The sequence below is a fragment of the Boleophthalmus pectinirostris genome, unplaced genomic scaffold (genome assembly GCF_026225935.1).
Source record: "Boleophthalmus pectinirostris isolate CB_2022bp ecotype Guang Dong unplaced genomic scaffold, ASM2622593v1 HiC_scaffold_21, whole genome shotgun sequence".
In the NCBI taxonomy this organism is placed as follows: domain Eukaryota; kingdom Metazoa; phylum Chordata; class Actinopteri; order Gobiiformes; family Gobiidae; genus Boleophthalmus; species Boleophthalmus pectinirostris.
The window spans coordinates 28,866,481-28,886,602 of record NW_026571175.1 but is presented as its reverse complement, the minus strand read 5'-3'; the positions used below and the strand labels follow the sequence as shown (position 1 = coordinate 28,886,602).

The window sequence follows — 20,122 nt, the reverse complement described above, 5'->3', positions numbered from 1 at the left end:
GGTCGATGTACAGAGCTGATATTTGCTATTTTTAGTAAAGACTATTAACCTTAAATCTCCAGCACAGGCCGAACATGTGACCTCACAGCTCTGTTATATGTTTATGGTTAAAAAAAACAGTGCTTTGGATGAATCTCAAGTAAATTTAAATTACAGAATATCAGGAAAATAATCAAAATCTGCAAAAAATATCGAACCGCCATCAGTTTCTCTGTATTCTAAACAATCAGAATCTGAGTCAAACATACCTGTAGTTGTGTTTTGTTTGCGTAACCCTTTATTATTAGTCCGTCTGCATCTCCAAAACTTAAAATGCCACTTTGTGATGTCATGAAGTGGTAGTTTTCAACAGCTACCTTTACCCTATTGTTCAGTAGAGATTGCCAATTCCAGAGTTGAAATTATCCAAATGAGAAGGTGTGCAAAGTTTAATTAGATATTTTCCAAAACCAGATTAAAAATTCAAGATAATTTATAGAAAATCTTTTTTTTTTCCTTCATAAATTCTTGATCTGAGATTCCACAGGTTCAGATTTGCTCTTGTAGTGAGTGTTGAAGTGTCTGAAAGCCTGTGGAGAACCGAACAAGGACTAGACCATGATTCAACCTGGACTGATTTAGGACTAAACCGGTCTAAACTAAGTTTAAACCAGGTCTAAACTGGATCTGAACAAGAATTATATCAGGATTAAACTGGGACTGAACCAAGACAAGACCAGGACTAAACCAGGACTGATATCTAGGACTAAACCAGGACCAAGACCAGTCTAAAATTAACAAGGATCAAGTTGGTGAAAATCACATCTAAACTCCTACAATTCAAACAAAGATTTTTATTTTTTTTTTCTCCATCATATTTTCTTGATCTGAGATTCCAAAGGCTCAGATTTGCTCTTGCAGGAAGTGCTGAAGTGTCTGAAAGCCTGCGGAGGACTGAGCAAGGACTAGACCAGGACTCAACCTGGCTCAACCTGGACCGATTTAAAACTAAACCAGGGTTCAAACAAGAACAAAACCAGGACTAAAATTGATCAGGTCGAAACCAGGTCTAAACTGGATCTGAACAAGAATTATACCAGGACTAAACTGTGACTGAACCAAGACAAGACCAGGACTAAAACCAAAACTGATATAGAACTAAACCAGGACCAAGACCAGTCTAAAATTAACCAGGATCGTTAGTGAAAATCACCTCTAAACTCATTCAGCTTTACTCCAATTCAAACAAAGATTAAAGATTCAAGATAATTAATAAAAATTCTTACATTTTTTTTCATTGTTTCATATTTTCTTGACCTGAGATTCCACAGGTTCAGATTTCCTCTTGCAGTGAGTGTTGAAGTGTCTGAAAGCCCGCGGAGGGGGCGAGGCAGCTTAACGCAATAAACCATGTTGTATTGACATCTGTGTTGTGTCTATTGATTCCCCATTATGGAGCTAACAAACCCGCCTGGACGCTTTGTCATTGGCAATCACGTTAGCGCCGCGACTCACAACCAACCACTAACTGCGCGCGCCGGGCCGTTTTTAAGCAGGTGTCCTCACGTAAACTACATGCCTATATATGGGCGTGGAAGTGTACACATCCGCACGCGCTCAGAGGAGGGAGGGGGGCGGGCTGATCAATAACAGTGAAAGGTTAAAATGGTGCATACGACAGACAGCTGCGCGGTGTGGGATTAAACAAGGGTCAAGGCACGAGGAGACGGGATTAAAGGAGGGCTGAGGAAATGGTGAACCAGAGCTGAACCAGGACCGAACCAGGACTAGACCAGGACTGAACCAGGGCTACATCAGGACTAAACAAAGACTGAACCAAGACTGAACTAAGGCTAAACGAGGGACGAACCAGGACTAAACCAAGACTGAAACAAGGACTATACTAGGCCTAAACTACAGCAAGATCGGGACTAAAGCAGGACTGAACTAAGGTTAAACGAGAGCTGAACCAGGTCTGAACCAAGACTAAACCAAGACTCAAGTAAGGCTAAACGAGGACTGAACCAGGACTGAACTAGGACTAGACTACACCAGGACTGAACTAAGGCTCAACGAGAACTGAGCCAGGACTGAACTTGGACTAAACTAAAGCTATGCCGGGACCAGACAAGGACTAAACTAGTACTAGACTACACCAGGACTAAACTTGGACTGAACTAGGACTAAACTAGGCCTAAACAAGAGCTATACCTCGACTAAACAAAGACTGAACTAGGACTAGACTACACCAGCATTAAACCAGGATTGAACTAACGATAAACCAGTTCTAAACCAGTTCTAAACCAGGACTGAACTAGGACTAAACAAGGACTGAATCAGGACTAAACCAGGACTAAACTACAGCTATAGCGAGATTAAACAAGGACTGAACTAGGACTAGACTACACCAGGACTAAAAGAGGACTGAACTAGGACTAAACCAGGACTCAACCCAGGACTAAACCAAAGTCTAAACAAAAACCAAAACCGGACTGAGCTAAACCAGGACTAAAGTAGAACTGAACAAAAATTAAGACAAGTCTAAACCAGGTCTAATCCATATCTGAACCTAGGACTACACCGGGACTACACCAGGACTACACCAGGTCTACACCAGGTCTAAACCAGAGCTGAACCTCTGCAAAGCTCTGAGGAGAGACGTCAAACAAGAGCAAATCCAGGACTGGACTAAACAAGGACTAAACCGGGATTAAAGCAGGACTAAACTGGAACTGAACAAAAAATATACCAGGACTACACCAGGTCTAAACCAGTACTGAAGCAGGATTAAACGGGCCTAAACCAGGACTGGAAACTGGAAGTAAATAACAATCATACCAGGACTACATCAGGTCCAAAACAGGTTTAAACCAGGTCTAAACCAGGACTAAACCCTAACTAAACTCTAACTGAACAAGAATTATACCAGGACTACACCAGGACTACACTAGGATGACACCAGGACTACACCAGACTACACCAGGATGACACCAGGACTACACCAGGACTACACCAGGATGACACCAGGACTTAAGTGGAATTGAACAATAATTATACCAGGACCACATACACCAAGACTATACCAGGACTACAAAAGAACTTAAGTGGAACTGAACAAGAATTATACCAGGTCTAAACCAGGACTACACCAGGACTACACCAGGACGACACCAGGACGACACCAGGACGACACCAGGACGACACCAGGACTACACCAGGACGACACCAGGACTACACCAGGTCTACACCAGGACTACACGACACCAGGACGACACCAGGTCTACACCAGGTCTACACCAGGACGACACCAGGACGACACCAGGACGACACCAGGACTACACCAGGTCTACACCAGGTCTACACCAGGACTACACCAGGTACTAAACCAGGACTTAAGTGGACCTGAACAAGAATTATACCAGGTCTAAACCAGGACGACACCAGGACGACACCAGGACGACACCAGGACTACACCAGGACTAAACCAGGACTTAAGTGGAATTGAACAATAATTATACCAGGACCACATACACCAAGACTATACCCGGACTACACCAGAACTTAAATGGACCTGAACAAGAATTATACCAGGTCTAAACCAGGACTACGCCAGGTCTGAACCTGTGCATGGCTGTACAGCCGGTGGGCCTAACCCTGCCTGAGGAGAGAAGTCAGTGCACCTGATCGATACAGGCAGAAGGTTAAAACCGATAGCACAATGGTCAGCTGCAGGCTCCACTTCCACCGCACGGACTCACAGATCCATAACTGACCTCAGCGTGCAATTATTAAATCATCGCTTTGTCCACCTGCCCACAAACCGCGCAGTCCGATCAACACGGGTCAGCCAAAAGTCTCTCAAATCAAATGTTCCCATGCAAGGCTTTCTACCCGACCACAAATAAGGAAGAAGAGTTATATCAGCGCCGTGGAATATAACAGGTAAAAATGTGTGTAACAGGAATGTACATAGGCCTGTCATGATAATTACTACATCCACTTATGGTTCAACATGCACTTCGAGTCAAAGGTTGGTCTCGCTCTCATGTTTTTCTCTATATGGTACACAAAATCAACACTTTTTAATCAAAATAACAGCGCGCGATCAGTCTTTATACTGCTTTTTCAACACATAACGATAGTACTTTATTATATTTTTGTATTTTTATAAGGCAAGTTCTGAAAAATATCAAATTGACTCATTGTACAAATTCATTTTAAGTACTAATTAGAATACAGATAGATAAAAATACTAACAAAAGCGTGCATATTCTACGTATATATGTAAATGGGTTGGTCTAGATAGAACAATAACACGTGGCTATATACATTAACAGAGAAAGAAAATCCAACAAAACCAGTTTGCGTTGACATGAGGTACACGATGTACTCGGAGCATGTGACAGGTAGACTTAAGGCTAAATAAAAAAGATTTATTGATACATAAAGGAGACAAAGTTACAGGTCGAAAAAGTCAAGCCAAGCCAACATATAATGAAACCTTCGTAGTACTTCCACATGGTACTTAATTATAAAGTGGGGATCAGACCAAACACGGTGACACTTCATTTGGTTTCTGTACATCCCAAATATGGAGCTCTGCACTTAATATTTTTTATTCAAATTAAAGACAATTTAAAAAAATATTTCTTATGAATAATCAATTGAAAAGCTATGCATGTATTATTTTATATTTAGTGACTTGAATGTTTTAAGTGTCATGATTTTTTGTATTAGTTATGTGTGAAGTGCAGTGTGGCTGGTAGGCTCCAGTGGCTGGCAAGGTTGGTTAAGTGTCTTGCCCAAGGACACAACAAAAGCTGGGATTGCACCGCCAACCTGTGGGTAAGTAGATCTGCTCGCTCCACCAATTACGTTTATGTCGAGAGTGGGATTCGAACCACCGACCTTCAGATCAGTGGACAAACATTCGACCAACACAGCTGATTAGTGCTTAACTTAAAGGTGCATTGTGTAACTTTTCTGGTGGAGGGTCCGTAAAATGCTTGTCTCCATGCGGTTGTTATTGTTTAAATAACAATTAATCTTTGCATCTTCACAGAGACCAAACTGGACCAAGTTACATGTCAGATCTGTGGAGAGGAATGCCTGTTTTTCTAGGTATTTTTGAGCAAAACAATAAACAAATAAACATTAAAACAAACCAATAAACAATAAATAACCAAACTATGAATAAATAAACAAACCAGAAATAAACATCCCACTCTCGACATAAAAAACATCACGGGTTGAGCGATCAGCACCACTGACCCACAGGTTGGCTGGTGTGATTCCAGTTCCCACAGATGAATGCTGTCGTTGTGTCCTTGGGCAAAACACTTAACCCACCTCGCCCCCAGTGTCTGCGTACACTGGTGTATGGTGCATGTGTGTGTGTGGGTGTGTGGTTCTTTGTTGTAAAGCACTTTGAGAGCCTTGAAGGTGGAAAAGTGCTGTAGAAAAATGTGACCATTGACCATTTAAACAATAAACAAACAAATAAACGATAAACGTGGACAGGCAACATCGCTCACAGTCAGAATGCCTGTATTTTTTAACTATTTTTGAACTATTAAACCATCTGTAATTCAATAAATGTAAAGTAGAGCCATTTGTTTATTTATTGCTCATGCTATTATTTTGTTGGCATCAATTTAAAGAAAACAACAACAACAAAATATGACAATTAACATAAACACATATTACTACCATTATTTGCCTTTTCTTATAAACTTTGCTCCTTTCACAGATCAAAAAATTTAAAAATTCTTTCAAAATCCTTCCCCATATCCATAAAAACAAGCAGGTGGTGGACCTCCAACCAAGAAGTTACACAGTGCAGCTTTAATAACTATAATATACACGATCCAATGTCCACACAGTTGCTTGTTTAGACTCCTGCCCAAATGGAGAGAGTAAAAAAATCAAAAAGTTCAATTTCCAATACCCTTCTTAACCTATCCACTTTCACAACATATACCGAGCAATAGAGATTCTAACCACAACACTAACACACAATATAAGGCCAATTAAAGCAGGCTCCGGGGCTATAGGCCAGGGCCCAGTCTGGTGTGGCCCAAACACAGGCCCTCCTCCTGGGCTCGGCGAGGTGGAGACCCTGGCAGCGAGGGCCGGTAGTTATCCAGCAGCATGGAGCTCTTTCATGTGTGGATCTGCTAGAGAGGGTTTTTCACGCTTTTTAAAAAGTTTCATCCACCCATGCCACTAAAAAAAAAAGCAAAAACACAGCAAAAACAATGCACCGCTAATCAAATATTTAGCAAACTGGAGATTTTAGTTTTGTTTTGCTTCGTGCATTTTTTATAAATTACTACTACCTGAACTGTTTCACGCCTACTACCGCTGCAGTAAATATTTGGATGGTAGCACAGTCATAAATGGACCAATGTGTAAAGGGGCCAAACTAGAACTAAATCAGGGTTAAACCAGGTCCAGCCCTTAGAAGTGGAGCTGGAACCAAGCCAGATCTGACTATGAGGATGAGATGTAAACCAGTTCTAACCCAGCACTGAAACATGCACATAATAACAGATCTAAAAGGTCTGAATCGTTATCAGGTGGGAGCCAGGACTAAACAAGATCTAAACCATAGACTGTATAAAGAAGTAGAGCTGGACCCAAACCAGAACTAAATCAGGACAGACTGACTGACTATCTGAATGAAACTCAGCAGTGAAACATGCAAATAACAGGTCAAAAAGATCTGCATCATCAGGTGGGATCCAGGATTAAACCACAGACTGTATAACGAAGTGGCAAATTTGAAGCAGAGCTCCAGATTAGGAATAGGAATTAATTCACGGACAATCAAAAAATTGCAAAATAAAAACCCCAGAATCATGTTGAGTGGGTCAATACGAACATTTTAAGACCAAAATGAAGACCGTGACAGCAGTGGTTATGGAAAGAGGATTGAAGATTTGTCAGTAGAAAGTGAACTGGAGCCAGAGTCGATAGAGCCTGAAGTGCGTCCATGTTCGGAAATCAGCTGGAAAGTCCCCCTGGCTGTAAGGTCCCCAAGCTGGAAAGTCCCCCTGAATTGTACAATTTTTGAAACTAAGTTAATCAATATAGATATATAAAAAAACAAAACTTTTTTTTTACATTATATATTGTACGTTTGCAAGTTACAATGCATTTCAACACATTTGTTCATACACACACACACACACACACAAAAACATGCAAAAATTATGTGAACTCAACTGTGACGCAACTATTTCGATGAAATATATAGTTAAGGCCTTCGTAAAAGTGATTTTTGAACAAATTCTGTAGTTTTTTAAGTTTCTTGTGTTACGCTGTTTACAGATTATGTTCATGGCAGGTAAGGAAATAATTAATATTTCTTCCCAAATCAGCAGTTACAGATGCTGTAGGACATGGAGAACAAGAAAAAATTATTTAAAATATGATTTCATAAAAAACCTCTGCGAGCAAATGAGGATTATATTGATATTATACACAGAAACAATGTGTGCCGCTTCAGGAAAATCGGTAAAATGACATAAACAAGGCCGACATTTGGTGTTGCTACATTCACGTTTCATTTTATTATGATATAGAAGCTGATTTTTTAACTCAATACATCACAGTGCATGACGCGACTGACTAAAGGCCGGCGAGAACGTCCCCGCCGAGAGAATGGGACGCTCGAGCTGGGACTTTCAAGCCAGGGGGACGCTCGAGCCGGTATTCCCATGTTCACTTCCAATTAGGAACGCAGCTGCAAGTGGGTTATGTCCATTTATATTTGTATACACTCTACAATCTAAACTATCTCTAAACCAGAGCTAAGCCAATTCAAAAACTACATTTAAGCTCAGCTGACATGACATCGTTCGTAATTATCTCCATCGAGACAAGCTGGTGATGCTACTAGTCCAAGTTACAGGTCAGATCTGTGGAGAGGTGACCCCGTTCTCTGTATAAAAACTGACATAGAGACGCACTTTACCCAAAATTCAATTCAAAAATGACAAATATGGCCCCAGACTCTGATCTCCAGCCGTGCCCTCTACCAGACATCCCTGTGCCACACACCGAGAACCGCTCCCATTACGATTCCGAGCCGTGCAAAGTTAGTAATAGTGAATAAATGTTCTTGAGCGGCACACACCATAAAGCTGCAGTGGAGGTGAATAATTATGAGTGGGATGAGAGTCTTTTCATAGCGGCCACATAAATCCAGGCACGTGCGCGCGCTGTGTGGAGATGACAGTCGTCCGTTTTATATGGGACAAGCAGGACCCCCGGAGCCTTTTACAGCTCGGAGTGTGAAATAAAAGAGCATTTAGACGTGCTTTTGTGAGGGGACAGAGAGGGGGCAGAGGGCACAGGGGGAGTCTGGTGGTCCTGACTTTTGTTGAAGCTGTAACTAATGGAGAATCATAATGAGGAAGAGGTATCATAAATAAATTCAACGGGAGACTGGCAAATACTGGAGAGTTGGTTGTGTATTGTTAAAAAAGGTTAAAAAGGACAATGAACTTGGAGTGTAATATTTCAAAAGACAATCATTTCAGTTATTTATAAAGTGTCAGAGTGTCTAGAAAGGAGCTGATAAATAACATAATTTATTACTAGTATTGTTAAAAAAAATTTCACAATTTCCATGGTGCATTTTATAAATTAATTAATATTTTGTGCCATATTTGCATAACCAAGACAAGTTCTGGTACATTTCTGGCAAAACATCTGCTGGTTATCATAATCGAGAGAATATATATATTAAAAAAAAAATTTTTACTGTGAATTTTAATCAATATTGTTTTACATAATATCCCTAAAGGTTTGCAATGCTTGGTTATGGAAACTAGTAAACAAATTCACGTTTTTGTACTCCAAGCTCAAATGAATGCGGCCTAAATTGTGTTTTTAAACTCTATCCACATTTATTAGAATCACTTGGATGATTTCAGCCATGGAATTGTCAATTTCTACTGAACAAAAAGGTAAAACAAGCTTGTAAACTACCATTGCATGACATCACAAAGTGGGAAAGAGCATTTTGAGCTTTGGAAATGTACACAGACTAATAATAAAAGGTTTACTCAAACATGTGTGACTGAAACAAAACACTCCAGATATTTTTTGAGGAGGTAACAACATTATAACATGGTTCAAACCTCAAAAGAGTCCATTTTGCATGATTTAGGACCTGTAAATGAAAAACAAAGACGAAATATTCATTAATTTAACTAGTGATGTGTTTTTATAGATCGCTGGAAAAAGCACAAAACTAACTATACAACATTTTCGTCACATAACTTCAGTACAAAATGTTAAATCCTCGAGGTTGGGTTTAGGCTTAGACCAGTTCTGTCCTCAGACCCCCATAAGCTTTGGTGGAGATCCGGAGCAGAGCCAGTGTCTGCTAACGTCTGCTGTTTAGGACCATCTCTCCCCTCCCCCTCTGATCCCCGTCACCCATCACGCCCTGACACCCCATCTCGGCTCGCAGCGCTGCCAAATGAACACGGTTTATAGCACAGTATTTTCTATATATTTTGTTTAGGTAATTGGATTCCATGTTTAAACTAAAGCTTTTTTGCTTTAGTCCATTTTCAATGCTTCCTGTATAATAAACAGTGTAATATGTTAATGTGTTGGTGCATTTGTATTTATTAAAAGGACACTACTGACAGTTTTTCTTGTTTAATTAAATTACTGTAATGATATTTTCTTTCTGTCACGTCATTTGAGCAGGATTTGCAAAATGTGCTATCTTCAAAATGTTATAGTAGGTTCAAATACATATATAATCATTTGAGTTCATACATACAGTATATTTTCATTTCTTCCTTATAGTTCTACTCTAGATGACTGGACAAATTACTATTGCTAAAAATATTCTAACTACTTTATTATTAGTCTGTCTACATCTACAAACTCAAAATGCTCAGTTATTTTTCACGTTAACAGCTTTATTTTACCTTTAGTCGAGCAGAAATAGGTAATTCCAGGGCTGAAATCATCCAGATGATTCTAGTGAAGATGTACGGAGTTTAAAAACATAGTGGAGCACTTCCTGTATTACAACATGACATCACAAGGTGGATGTCTGAGAGAAGAACTCAGCCTAAATATGCAAGGTGTCTGTTAAACATGTGAATGAAACAAAAACAACTCCAGGTTTGTTTGTGACGAGGAAAAAACATTATATCAGATTAGAAAAAAGCGTAAAAGGCCTTTTAATTATTATTAGGGATGTAACAATAACCGAAATATCGTGATATCGTATCGTCAAGTCTCACAATAATATTGTGGGCTGTCATAATATATCGAATCACAAGTTCCTTTGCTTAAATGCATTGTTTTATAGTAACAACAGCTTATAAAAACAGAAAACTACATATCCCATGATGCATTTCAGCGCAAATAACATGAAGTAATATGCTTTTTACTTGAATTCTTGGGATTATGACGGTAATAATTCACACCAAAATCTTGTCAAGGTATTTTAAAGGCAAAAACATGTCCCATCTACAATTATATTATACAATTATATCTTCAAAATATCGGAATAAATATCGTACCGTGAGATTTGAATATCGTTACATCCCTAATGAATATTATTTAGCAATGCAATTAGTTAAAACACATCGATTAGAACAACTCTCAACTCAGTCTTTGCCCGATTGCGTCTGAAATCTCATCACAACTTACACGCCCTAGACAAAGCAACACCAGAACACTCTTCTATCCATTTCCGTAAAATCTAAAGTACATTTTCGCCACCAAAAATCAGTGGATCATGGATACACCGAGCACGGCGAGTAACAGACTTAGCTAAAGTGGCTTAGAGGGCCTTGGTCTCACCACGGCAGGCAAATCCAATACAGCCAAGCTCCTTCAGTCCACAGGGAGGCCAGACCAGTAAAGAGGGGAAAAAAAAAAAACAGGTTTGCATTTCACTGAATAGAACTTGAGTGGAGCTAGCATTTCACAGACACACGCCACATCTTCACGGCGTCTCTCTGGAGATTTCAGACGGAAAAGAGGAAGACCACGAGAGTTCAACCTTTGCTCCGTGAAGCTGTTTATTTCTGTATGCGCTTTGCCTGCTACATCTATATAATAAAACGGAGCCCGCGCGCACACTTTGACCCTGTTAAGTCTCTTACGCGGAAACGTGTAAAGAAAATAAGACCGGCGGTTCGATAAATTGCCGCTAACCAAGTAAAACTCAAAAGGAAATGCGTGGCTTTTTGACATTTCTCACTGTCAGAGTAATACACGGTGCATACATTTGTAAATATGTCAAGTTAAGCTTTGTACAATGTTGTGATGAGCGATTTTCTAGACGGAGATGAAGGTTGATCGAGGTCACTTTTGCTTTTAATCAGAACATAACGCGGATTTTCAACACTGACGTAAATAGGACTGTTTTTGTATGCTTTTAAATAGTGGAATGCAGCGTATATTCTTGTTTTTATAAGTTAAATTAAAAATGGAATATAAACACTTGAACTGTACATTGGAGATGGGTGATGCTGACAATTTATTTTCTATTAACCCAATTCACTTGATAATATGCACTCTGTAGAAGTTGTGGGTTAAGTGTTGCTCTGAAACTCACTGCAAACTTGAAAGTCCGGAAATACTACTTTAAACTTAAAGGTGCACTGTGTAACTTTTCGGGTAGGGGGTCCGTCACGAGCTTGTTTCCATGGAGATATTACTGCTTTGCTTGAAATATATGAAGTATAGCGTTAAACTAATCTATGTTGCATGTATTTTATTAAAAGTTTTAGTGCTTAGAAATACAGTCCTACAGAAAATGGGCTCACCTCTCCACAGATCTGACCTGTAACTTGGCCTAGGGGCACTGTGGGCTTGTTTCCATGGAGATATTATTGCTTTACTTCAAAGGTATCACAGTTTTCGCATTAAACTAATCTATGTTGCATATATTTAACTTAATTACACGTTTTAGTGCTCAAAAATACAATCTCACACAAAGTGAGCTCACCTCTTCTTAGATCTGACCTGTAATGTGGCCTGAGGGCACTGTGAGCCTGTTTCCATGGAGATATTATTGCTTTACTTGAAAGGTATCACAGTTTTCACATTAAACTAATCTATCTTGCATATATTTAAAAGTTTTAGCGCTCAAAAATACAGTCCTACAGAAAGTGAGCTCACCTCTCCGCAGATCTGACCTGTAACTTGGCCTGGGGGCACTGTGGGCTTGTAACCATGGAGATATTACTGCGTTGCTTGAAAGGTGTCACAGTACAGCATTAAACTAATCTATGCTGCATATATTAAACTTAATTACACATGTTTTACTGCACAGAAATACAGTCCTACAGAAAGTGGGCTCACCTTTCCACAGATCTGACCTGTAATGTGGCCTGAGGGCACTGTGGGCTTGTTTCCATGGAAATATTATTGCGTTGCTTGAAAGGTGTCACAGTATAGCGTTAAACTAATCTATGTTGCATGAATTAAATGTAATTACAGGTGTTTTAGTGCTCAAAAATACAGTCTTATACAGAATGAGCTTACCTCTCCGCAGATCTGACCTGTAACTATGGGCTTGTTTCCATGGAAATATATACACTTGGCCATTTAAATAAACACAAGCATGTGACAGACCAGATCTATGGAGAGATGACCCCATTCACAGTAAGAAGGCATGTATTTTCAGGTTTTTTTGAGCAATAAAAACAACTTTAATTGAATAAATACAAGATGGATACATTTAAAGTCATACTGCGGGATATTCCAGACAAAGCAATAACGACATCATCACAGAGACAAGCTAAAAGTTACTCCTATACTTACAATATTATGCTGCTAATACGTAGGTCTGTGCTGTTACATAGTTTAGCCCCTGCACTGACAGTAAGTAAGACAGGACTTGTCACTTGAGATATGCCAAAAAGAGAATGCACTTATTTTGAGAATTCATAAAATATTTAAGGCCAAACCAAAACCAGTTTACCTCAGAAATGTCCCCAAGTAAAAGTATGTGCCAAAGTACGGTGTCAGTTTCACAGCAAGCCATAAAGATAATTGCAGTTCTACATAATCGCAATCAGTGCACGAAAACGCACAGGAGTAAACGAACACTGACGATCTTAACACGTACGACTGTCATGAAAACAACAAATATTTAAACAAATTTATGTCACTGACACAATAATAAAGCAGGATAATCCCAGTAAACAACTTTTAAATAGAGTGTAACATTAAAAAACATGAAATAAACAGCAAAACGAACCAATAATTAGCAACAGAAGTCATTTTTCAATCATCTACAGCTCAAATCGTATCAAATCCATCATTATTTTGTTATTTTTAATTTGTGGAGTTATCAGATTATTGAAATATCCGTGACCACGGTTACAAAATCACCAAAATCGGATTAAAATCTGATTTCTCGACCATTAAAATGACTTAAAGGACATGCAAAAAGCTCAAGTTGATGTGAGCAAATTGTTCACAGCAGCGGGTTTTGAGAAGGACAATTATGCAAAAAAATGAACGTTCCAAAGACAAAAAATACAAAATTTTAAATACAACAACTTTTCTTTTGATTAAGTGTTTTGAGAATCAGATTTCTTGAACAACGAATTGCATAAATAAGTTTTCTTCCACGAATTTAGCAACGAAATCATAGTACGATCACAAAAAAATCCTAAAAAATACCAAAAAACTCACATAGTATCACGTTCTATCGATATTTTTCCACACTCCTAATTTAATTTTAGTTTGGCAGGCATCATTGTGTTCGTAAATGTGATAATAGCCCTGTCATATCTCCACTACTCCATCTTACACAGTCAAATGTTGTTCCCCGTTCTCTGGTGATTATGTATTTTTGTCATTATATTAACCTGCTCACTCAGTGCCATTCTCCGGTCATTCATTTTTCAAGCTCTCCAGCTATTCTATCCTTCGACATCGCCTCATTTGACTGTTTTATTAATCACGCCATGTTTGACCACCTCTCTCATGTTTTATTCATTCACACATTTACTCAATCGCTCATTCACAATAGCGGCAACAGCGACGGCAGCAGCGGCACTACACTGCAAAAAAAAACCCAACAATATCTATGACTATGTAAAATAACATGACTTAAATTAAGAACAGTTTACTTGATTTGAGTAGATTCATCATGACCAATGGAATATGTGTGTTTTTCTTAATTTGTTTCATATTTTAGTGCAAAGAGTTGTGTTTTTCTTATCTTAAAGCTGCACTATGCAACTTTTTGGTTAGGGTTTCTATGGATACGTCATTGCTGTAACTGGAATGACCCAAAGTATGACATTAAACAGCTCTACTTTACATTTATTCAATTATAGGTGGTTTTATGGCTTCAGAAATACTTAAAAAAAACAGGCATTTTGTCGCCTCTCCACAGATCTGACCTGTAACTTGGTCAAACAAAGTGATTACATTTCCAGGGAGAAAAATTAGACAGGCCTTCCACCAGAAAAATTACACAATGCGCCTTTAAGTATAGCAGATAGTAGATGTATTTTCATATTTTAACTACAAAACGTGTTGTTAAATTTGACTTTTACATTTAACTTTTACTTGTCAAGTGAAATTTACTCAAATCATGATAAAACTTTCTTAATTCAACAGTGCAGCAGTAGCAGCCCTGATCAATTCTACCACCTCCTTTAGTTTAATTTCTTTAAAAGTCAAGAAGTATTTTCATATTTTAAGTACAAAAAGTCATTGTTTATTTTACTTATCAAGTGAAATTGACTCAAATCATGATAAAATTTTCTTAATTCAAGTCATCTTAACAGTGCACCAGTCCCGTTCTATTCTTCCTTCTTGCTTAGTTTAATTTCTTTAAAAGACGAGATGTATTTTCATATTTTAAGTACAAAAACTCATTCCATTGGTAGATAATTTTACTTAAACCTACTCAAATCTTGATAAAACTTTCTTAATTCAACTGTGCAGCAGTAGAAGTAGCAGTCCCGTTTTATTCTTCCTTCTCACTTAGTTTAATTTCTTTAAAAGACGAGATGTATTTTCATATTTTAAGTACAAAAGGTGATTGTTTATTTTACTTGTCAAGCGAAATTGACTCAAATCATGATCAAATTTTCTTAATTCAAGTAATTTTAACAGTGCAGTAGTAGAAATATCAGTCCTGTTCTATTCTTCCTTCTCGCTTAGTTTAATTTCTTTAAAAGACAAGATGTATTTTCATATTTTAAGTACAAAAAGTCTTATTCCATTGGTAGATAATTTTACTTAAACCTACTCACATCATGATAAAACTTTCTTAATTCAAGTAATTTTAAGCAGCAGTAGAAGTAGTCACAGTTTTGTTCTATTCTTCCATCTAGTTTAGTTTAATTTCTTTAAAAGACAAGATGTATTTCCATATTTTAATTTACTACGATGAAAAATTTTCAATTCTTCATTGCAGCAGTAGATAATTTTAGATCATTTTACTTAAACCCACTCAAATCACGATAAAACTTTCTTAATTCAAGTAATTTTAACAGTGCAGCAGTCACACTCTATTTTTCCACCTCTTTTAGTTTAATTTCTTTAAAAGACAAGATGTATTTTCATGTTTCAAGTACAAAATGTGATTGTTTATTTTACTTGTCAAATGAAATTGACTCAAAACATGATAAAGCTTTCTTAATTCAAGTCATCCAAACGTGGCCAGATTAGAGTTTTTGCAGTGCAGCAGTAGCCGTGGCAGTGGCAGTCCTATTCTATTCTTCCATCTCCTTTAGTTTAATTTCTTTAAAGGACTAGTGCACATTGACCTCACTGCTCCGGAGCCCCCCATACTTCAAAACAGCGCCTGCATTTGCTTGTACGTCTCCTGTCACTAGCCACAAGCTGAAACTCATTAAAACCCAACCGTTTTTCTCCGCGCTGACACCTACTTAAAGTGATGGGCTGAATTACCCCAACGCACTTACCCCTGCATCTGTCATAGGGGCATTTCCAGATGGAGGGATGGGAAATATGCAGAGGAGAATGGGGGAAAGGACAAATAAGGACTCTGACAAAACAACGCAGCTGCTCCAAAGCGTAAAAGTTTGAAATGTAAAAATGAGATAGCTCAGTTTTATTGACAGTGATGCTATTTGAAATTTAGAATTAAAAGCACGTATGAGGACTCAAGTTGGCTACTGTGGACATTTTTTTCAGTGACCAATTAAGAAAACCTCAACGCAAGAGCTACAGATAACACAAAAGTTGGATTTTATTGGTAGTAATGTCATTTCAAATCTATATTTAGAATTAAAATCACATATAAGGACTCAGCTGCTTCAAAGCTTAAAGTTTAAAATGTAAAAATGGAAATTATTCACAGTGATGTTATTTTAAATTTATATTTAAGGTTAAAAGGACATATAAGGAGCTATTGTTTAAATTTTTTCAGTGATCAATTAGGAAAACATCAACGTAAGAGCTACAGATGACAAAAAAGTTGGATATTATTAGCAGTAATGTCATTTGAACTCTATATTTAGAATTAAAATCTACCAAAACCACAAAGCTGCTTCAAAGCTTAAAGTTTAAAATGTAAAAAAAGGTAAAGAAGGAAATTGTGGGTATTTTTTCAGTGGTCAATTAAGAAAACCTCAACACAAGAGCTACAGATTATAAAAATGTTGCATATTATTAACAGTAATGCTATTTCAAATCTATATTTAGAATTAAAATCACATATTAGGACACAGCTGCTTCAAAGCTTAAAGTTTAAAATGTAAAAATGTGACAACAGGTTAATTCTGGTGCAAATTAAGGTAAAGAATGGCATTTTTTCAGTGGTCAATAATGCAAACATCAATTCAAGAGCTATAGATAACACAAAAGTTGATTATTATTGACGGTAATGTCATTTAAAATCTATATTTAGAATTAAAATCACATATTAGGACACAGCTGCCTCAAAGCTTCAAGTTTAAAATGTAAAAATTGTTAATTAAATCTGCGTTTTAAGCTAAACAAGAGAATTATGGTCATTTTTTCAGTGGTCAATTAAGAAAAGCATCAATGTAGGATATATATGTAACACAAAAGCTGAATATTATTGACATACTGATTATTTGAAATCTATATTTAGAATTAAAATCACATATAAGGACACTGCTGCTTCAAAGCTTAAAGTTTAAAATGTAAAAATGTGACAACAGGTTAATTCTGGTGCAAATTAAGGTAAAGAAGCGCATTTTTTCAATGGTCAATAAAGAAACCGCTAACGCAAGAGCTATAGATAACACAAAAGTTGATTATTAGTGATGATAATGTTATTTAAAATCTATATTTAGAATTAAAATCACATATAAGGACAGAGCTGGCCTCAAAGCTTAAAGTTTAAAATGTAAAAATGTGATAGCAGGTTAATTCAATGCGCATAATATTGCAAATAATTCATGAAAAGCAGATTTAAACCACAAAAACTATTCTAAATCTGTATATATTGTTAAAAAATCATGAGCAACAATAAATTAAACACTTTAGTACTTAGTCTGCATCTGTAAAGAGTCATAGAAGTTATAAATTCAACCTTTAACCGTTTCAAATCTTATCATATAACCAAAAAATTCCCAATCGTGTAAAGACAAAGTGCAAATGAGTACAAAAAATATACTGTTCCAGTGTGGTATTTATTGTGATTGTAACTATATTATTTGTGCATGTTAAGTTAAAAGAAGACAATTGTGGACATCTCTTTCTATCAGTGCACACAAAAGTTGAAAATTATTGATTGTAATGTTATTTAAAATCTATATTTAGTGATTTAAGTGATTTTAACAAATTGTAAACAGACATAAGGTTAGAGAAAAAATAGTATGTAAGAAAATGTATCTTTAACTTGTATATTAAAAAAGTGGGTGACTAAAATGATCAGTAATAGAGAAAAATATAGGAAGCATTTCTGAACTTTTTTGCTCAAACGGACATTAGATATTACTGTACTTAAGAAGACCTCAATACACTGAAAATGTGTAAACAAATATAATTTCTGAGCAAAATGGGGTGAGATTTTTTTCCAATTACTAAAACAAAAAACACAAAAACATGCACTGGAGACTATACCAAATGTAACAGGATTGGAGCTGCAATTTGTGTTCATATTTTTCAAAAGCAAAGCCACAAAACTGCTTATAGAAAATTTCACGCATATTTTTAATTCCAAAATATTTTACATTCTACAAAAAACCTGCTTCAGCAAACCCACCAAGCCAAACCTCCTTCTGTCATCACAGCCAAATAAATACAACTGCTTTATATGGGCCAACAGGGAGAAATAATTCAAATTTTCCACACGAGATTAATGAATGTCCAAAAATATTTAAATGAAATATCCTCTTGCTTTTATTAGCCTTAAGTCATGCTGCTTAGAGGAAACCACAAGGGACTCGGTGGGGCAAACCTGCATCGTATTATCATATTAATACATATTGAAGAGGACACATCGCCCTATTCCCCTAATTGAGTCTCCTTCTGTCAGGGCTTTCTACTCACCAAAAGGTTTAGATATCAAAACAAGAAAACAACACAAAGAATTAAAAAAGTATAACAAGATCGTACATTAAGAGAGCTTATAGATTTACGATTACAACTTTACAAATTCTGCGATTTAACAAAATTGTGCACTGGAGTTGAGAATTCAGGGCTTTCTTACAAGTCTAAATAAGTTAAAATGAAAATATGTTGGAATAAAAATGGTTAAAATAACTTTCTATTGTAATAATTTCATCTTTATAGGTCAAGATTTCAATTTTCGGTTTTATAAGATAATGTTTTTGCACAGATATAGTCAAAGCAGCTTCACTTAATTTAGCTCGGCTCAAATAAATGAAAAATAGGTGTAGTTAAATTTGAATTACACACCGCGTTTTGATGTTAAAATAAAGATCCAGCTCTTAAATTATTATTAAATCGCTTCGTTATAACGTGCTGACACAGGTAGGGTTTGAATAGTTTATACAAGCACACGATGGACCAAAGTTTACGATGAAACTTCTCCTCCGCTCCCATTGAGTTTCTTGTCCCAGATCAATAATCCCTGATCAATAGAGGACCATGAATATTGCCCAGAACTTGAGCGACCAAGAACCAGCAGAGAAGAAGAAGAAGGAGAAGGAGAAGAAGAAGAGGAGACTGGTTTGAGGTGGAAGAAAGAGACAACTTTGAAGAGACACAGCAGACAAAATCAGACAGTGACACTAATTAAATGGATGCAGCTAAGTGGGATTACAATACATACAAGTAAGTGATTGGACGTGATGCTGTTTGGCAAAAGGAGTTACTTTTACACAATATTAACCTAGATTAAAATTATTAAAACGGGAAATTTCACTGGGATAATTCAAAGTGGTGCTTTTAAAGTGTTTTGTTTGCGTTTTGGTGTGAATTTTGGCCACTTGCAACGACGCTACAGGCAATGCAAATGACTGAGGTGTAATAATTAGACGTTTAAGTAACATATTGTGGCTAAAATTAAGTTATTTGCGATGTGGACTTGAAATTTTATGGTGCGTAAAGACGTGGACTTGGGCGCATTTGAATGAAACTTAATGGGCGATTTGAATGGGGCAATACAAGTGTGTGTGCGATGCGTAAACGGAATAAATGACGGTTTTATTCAAGGTGTTTTGTCAGTTTGGTAACACGTGTGCGCATTTGTGGTGTTTGGAGTGCAATTTTATTCGAAAAGACGCTTACCGGGGCTGGTCCGCGGAGCCAGCGATGACTTGAGTCTCCAAGCGCTGAAGTCGGACGCTGTTCTCTGAAAGACGAAGGGGACCGGCAGGGGGACAAACATGGTCCTCTGTCGACCGGGGGCCCGTCGGTTTTTATTTCTACTTGCACTTAAGTCTTATCCCGTGGTCCTTCGCTTCGTTCTTTGGCCTTTCTTCGGGTCGTTTTTGTCCTTAGATTCGTAGCGATGTGTACGAAGAGAGAGAGGAGGTATTGTGATGTTCGACTTTGGGCTGGTTCGCGTTAGCTTATCTCATCCTTGGAGTGTGTATATGTGTGTTTTTTTTGTTTTTTTGGTTTCTTTGGATCGTGTGTCCCTGGACTTAAAGAGGAAAAAGGCGAAAACAGCTTTGGTGGATTTTGGCTCGCTCCGGTTCTATAAGAGCATCCTCGAGGAAAC

At 37.3% G+C, this 20,122-nt stretch overlaps 1 protein-coding gene across 1 annotated transcript in view; it reads right to left on the bottom strand.

Annotated features, from left to right (window-relative positions):
- LOC110172188 (POU domain, class 2, transcription factor 2) overlaps window positions 1-19,786 on the bottom strand; it is a 153,263-nt gene extending 133,477 nt beyond the window's left edge. Inside the window, exon 1 of the mRNA XM_055157103.1 lies at window positions 19,687-19,786. Coding sequence (XP_055013078.1) covers window positions 19,687-19,786 — 100 coding nt within the window. The remainder of the gene's footprint in view (window positions 1-19,686) is intronic.
- Window positions 19,787-20,122: the final 336 nt, after the last annotated feature.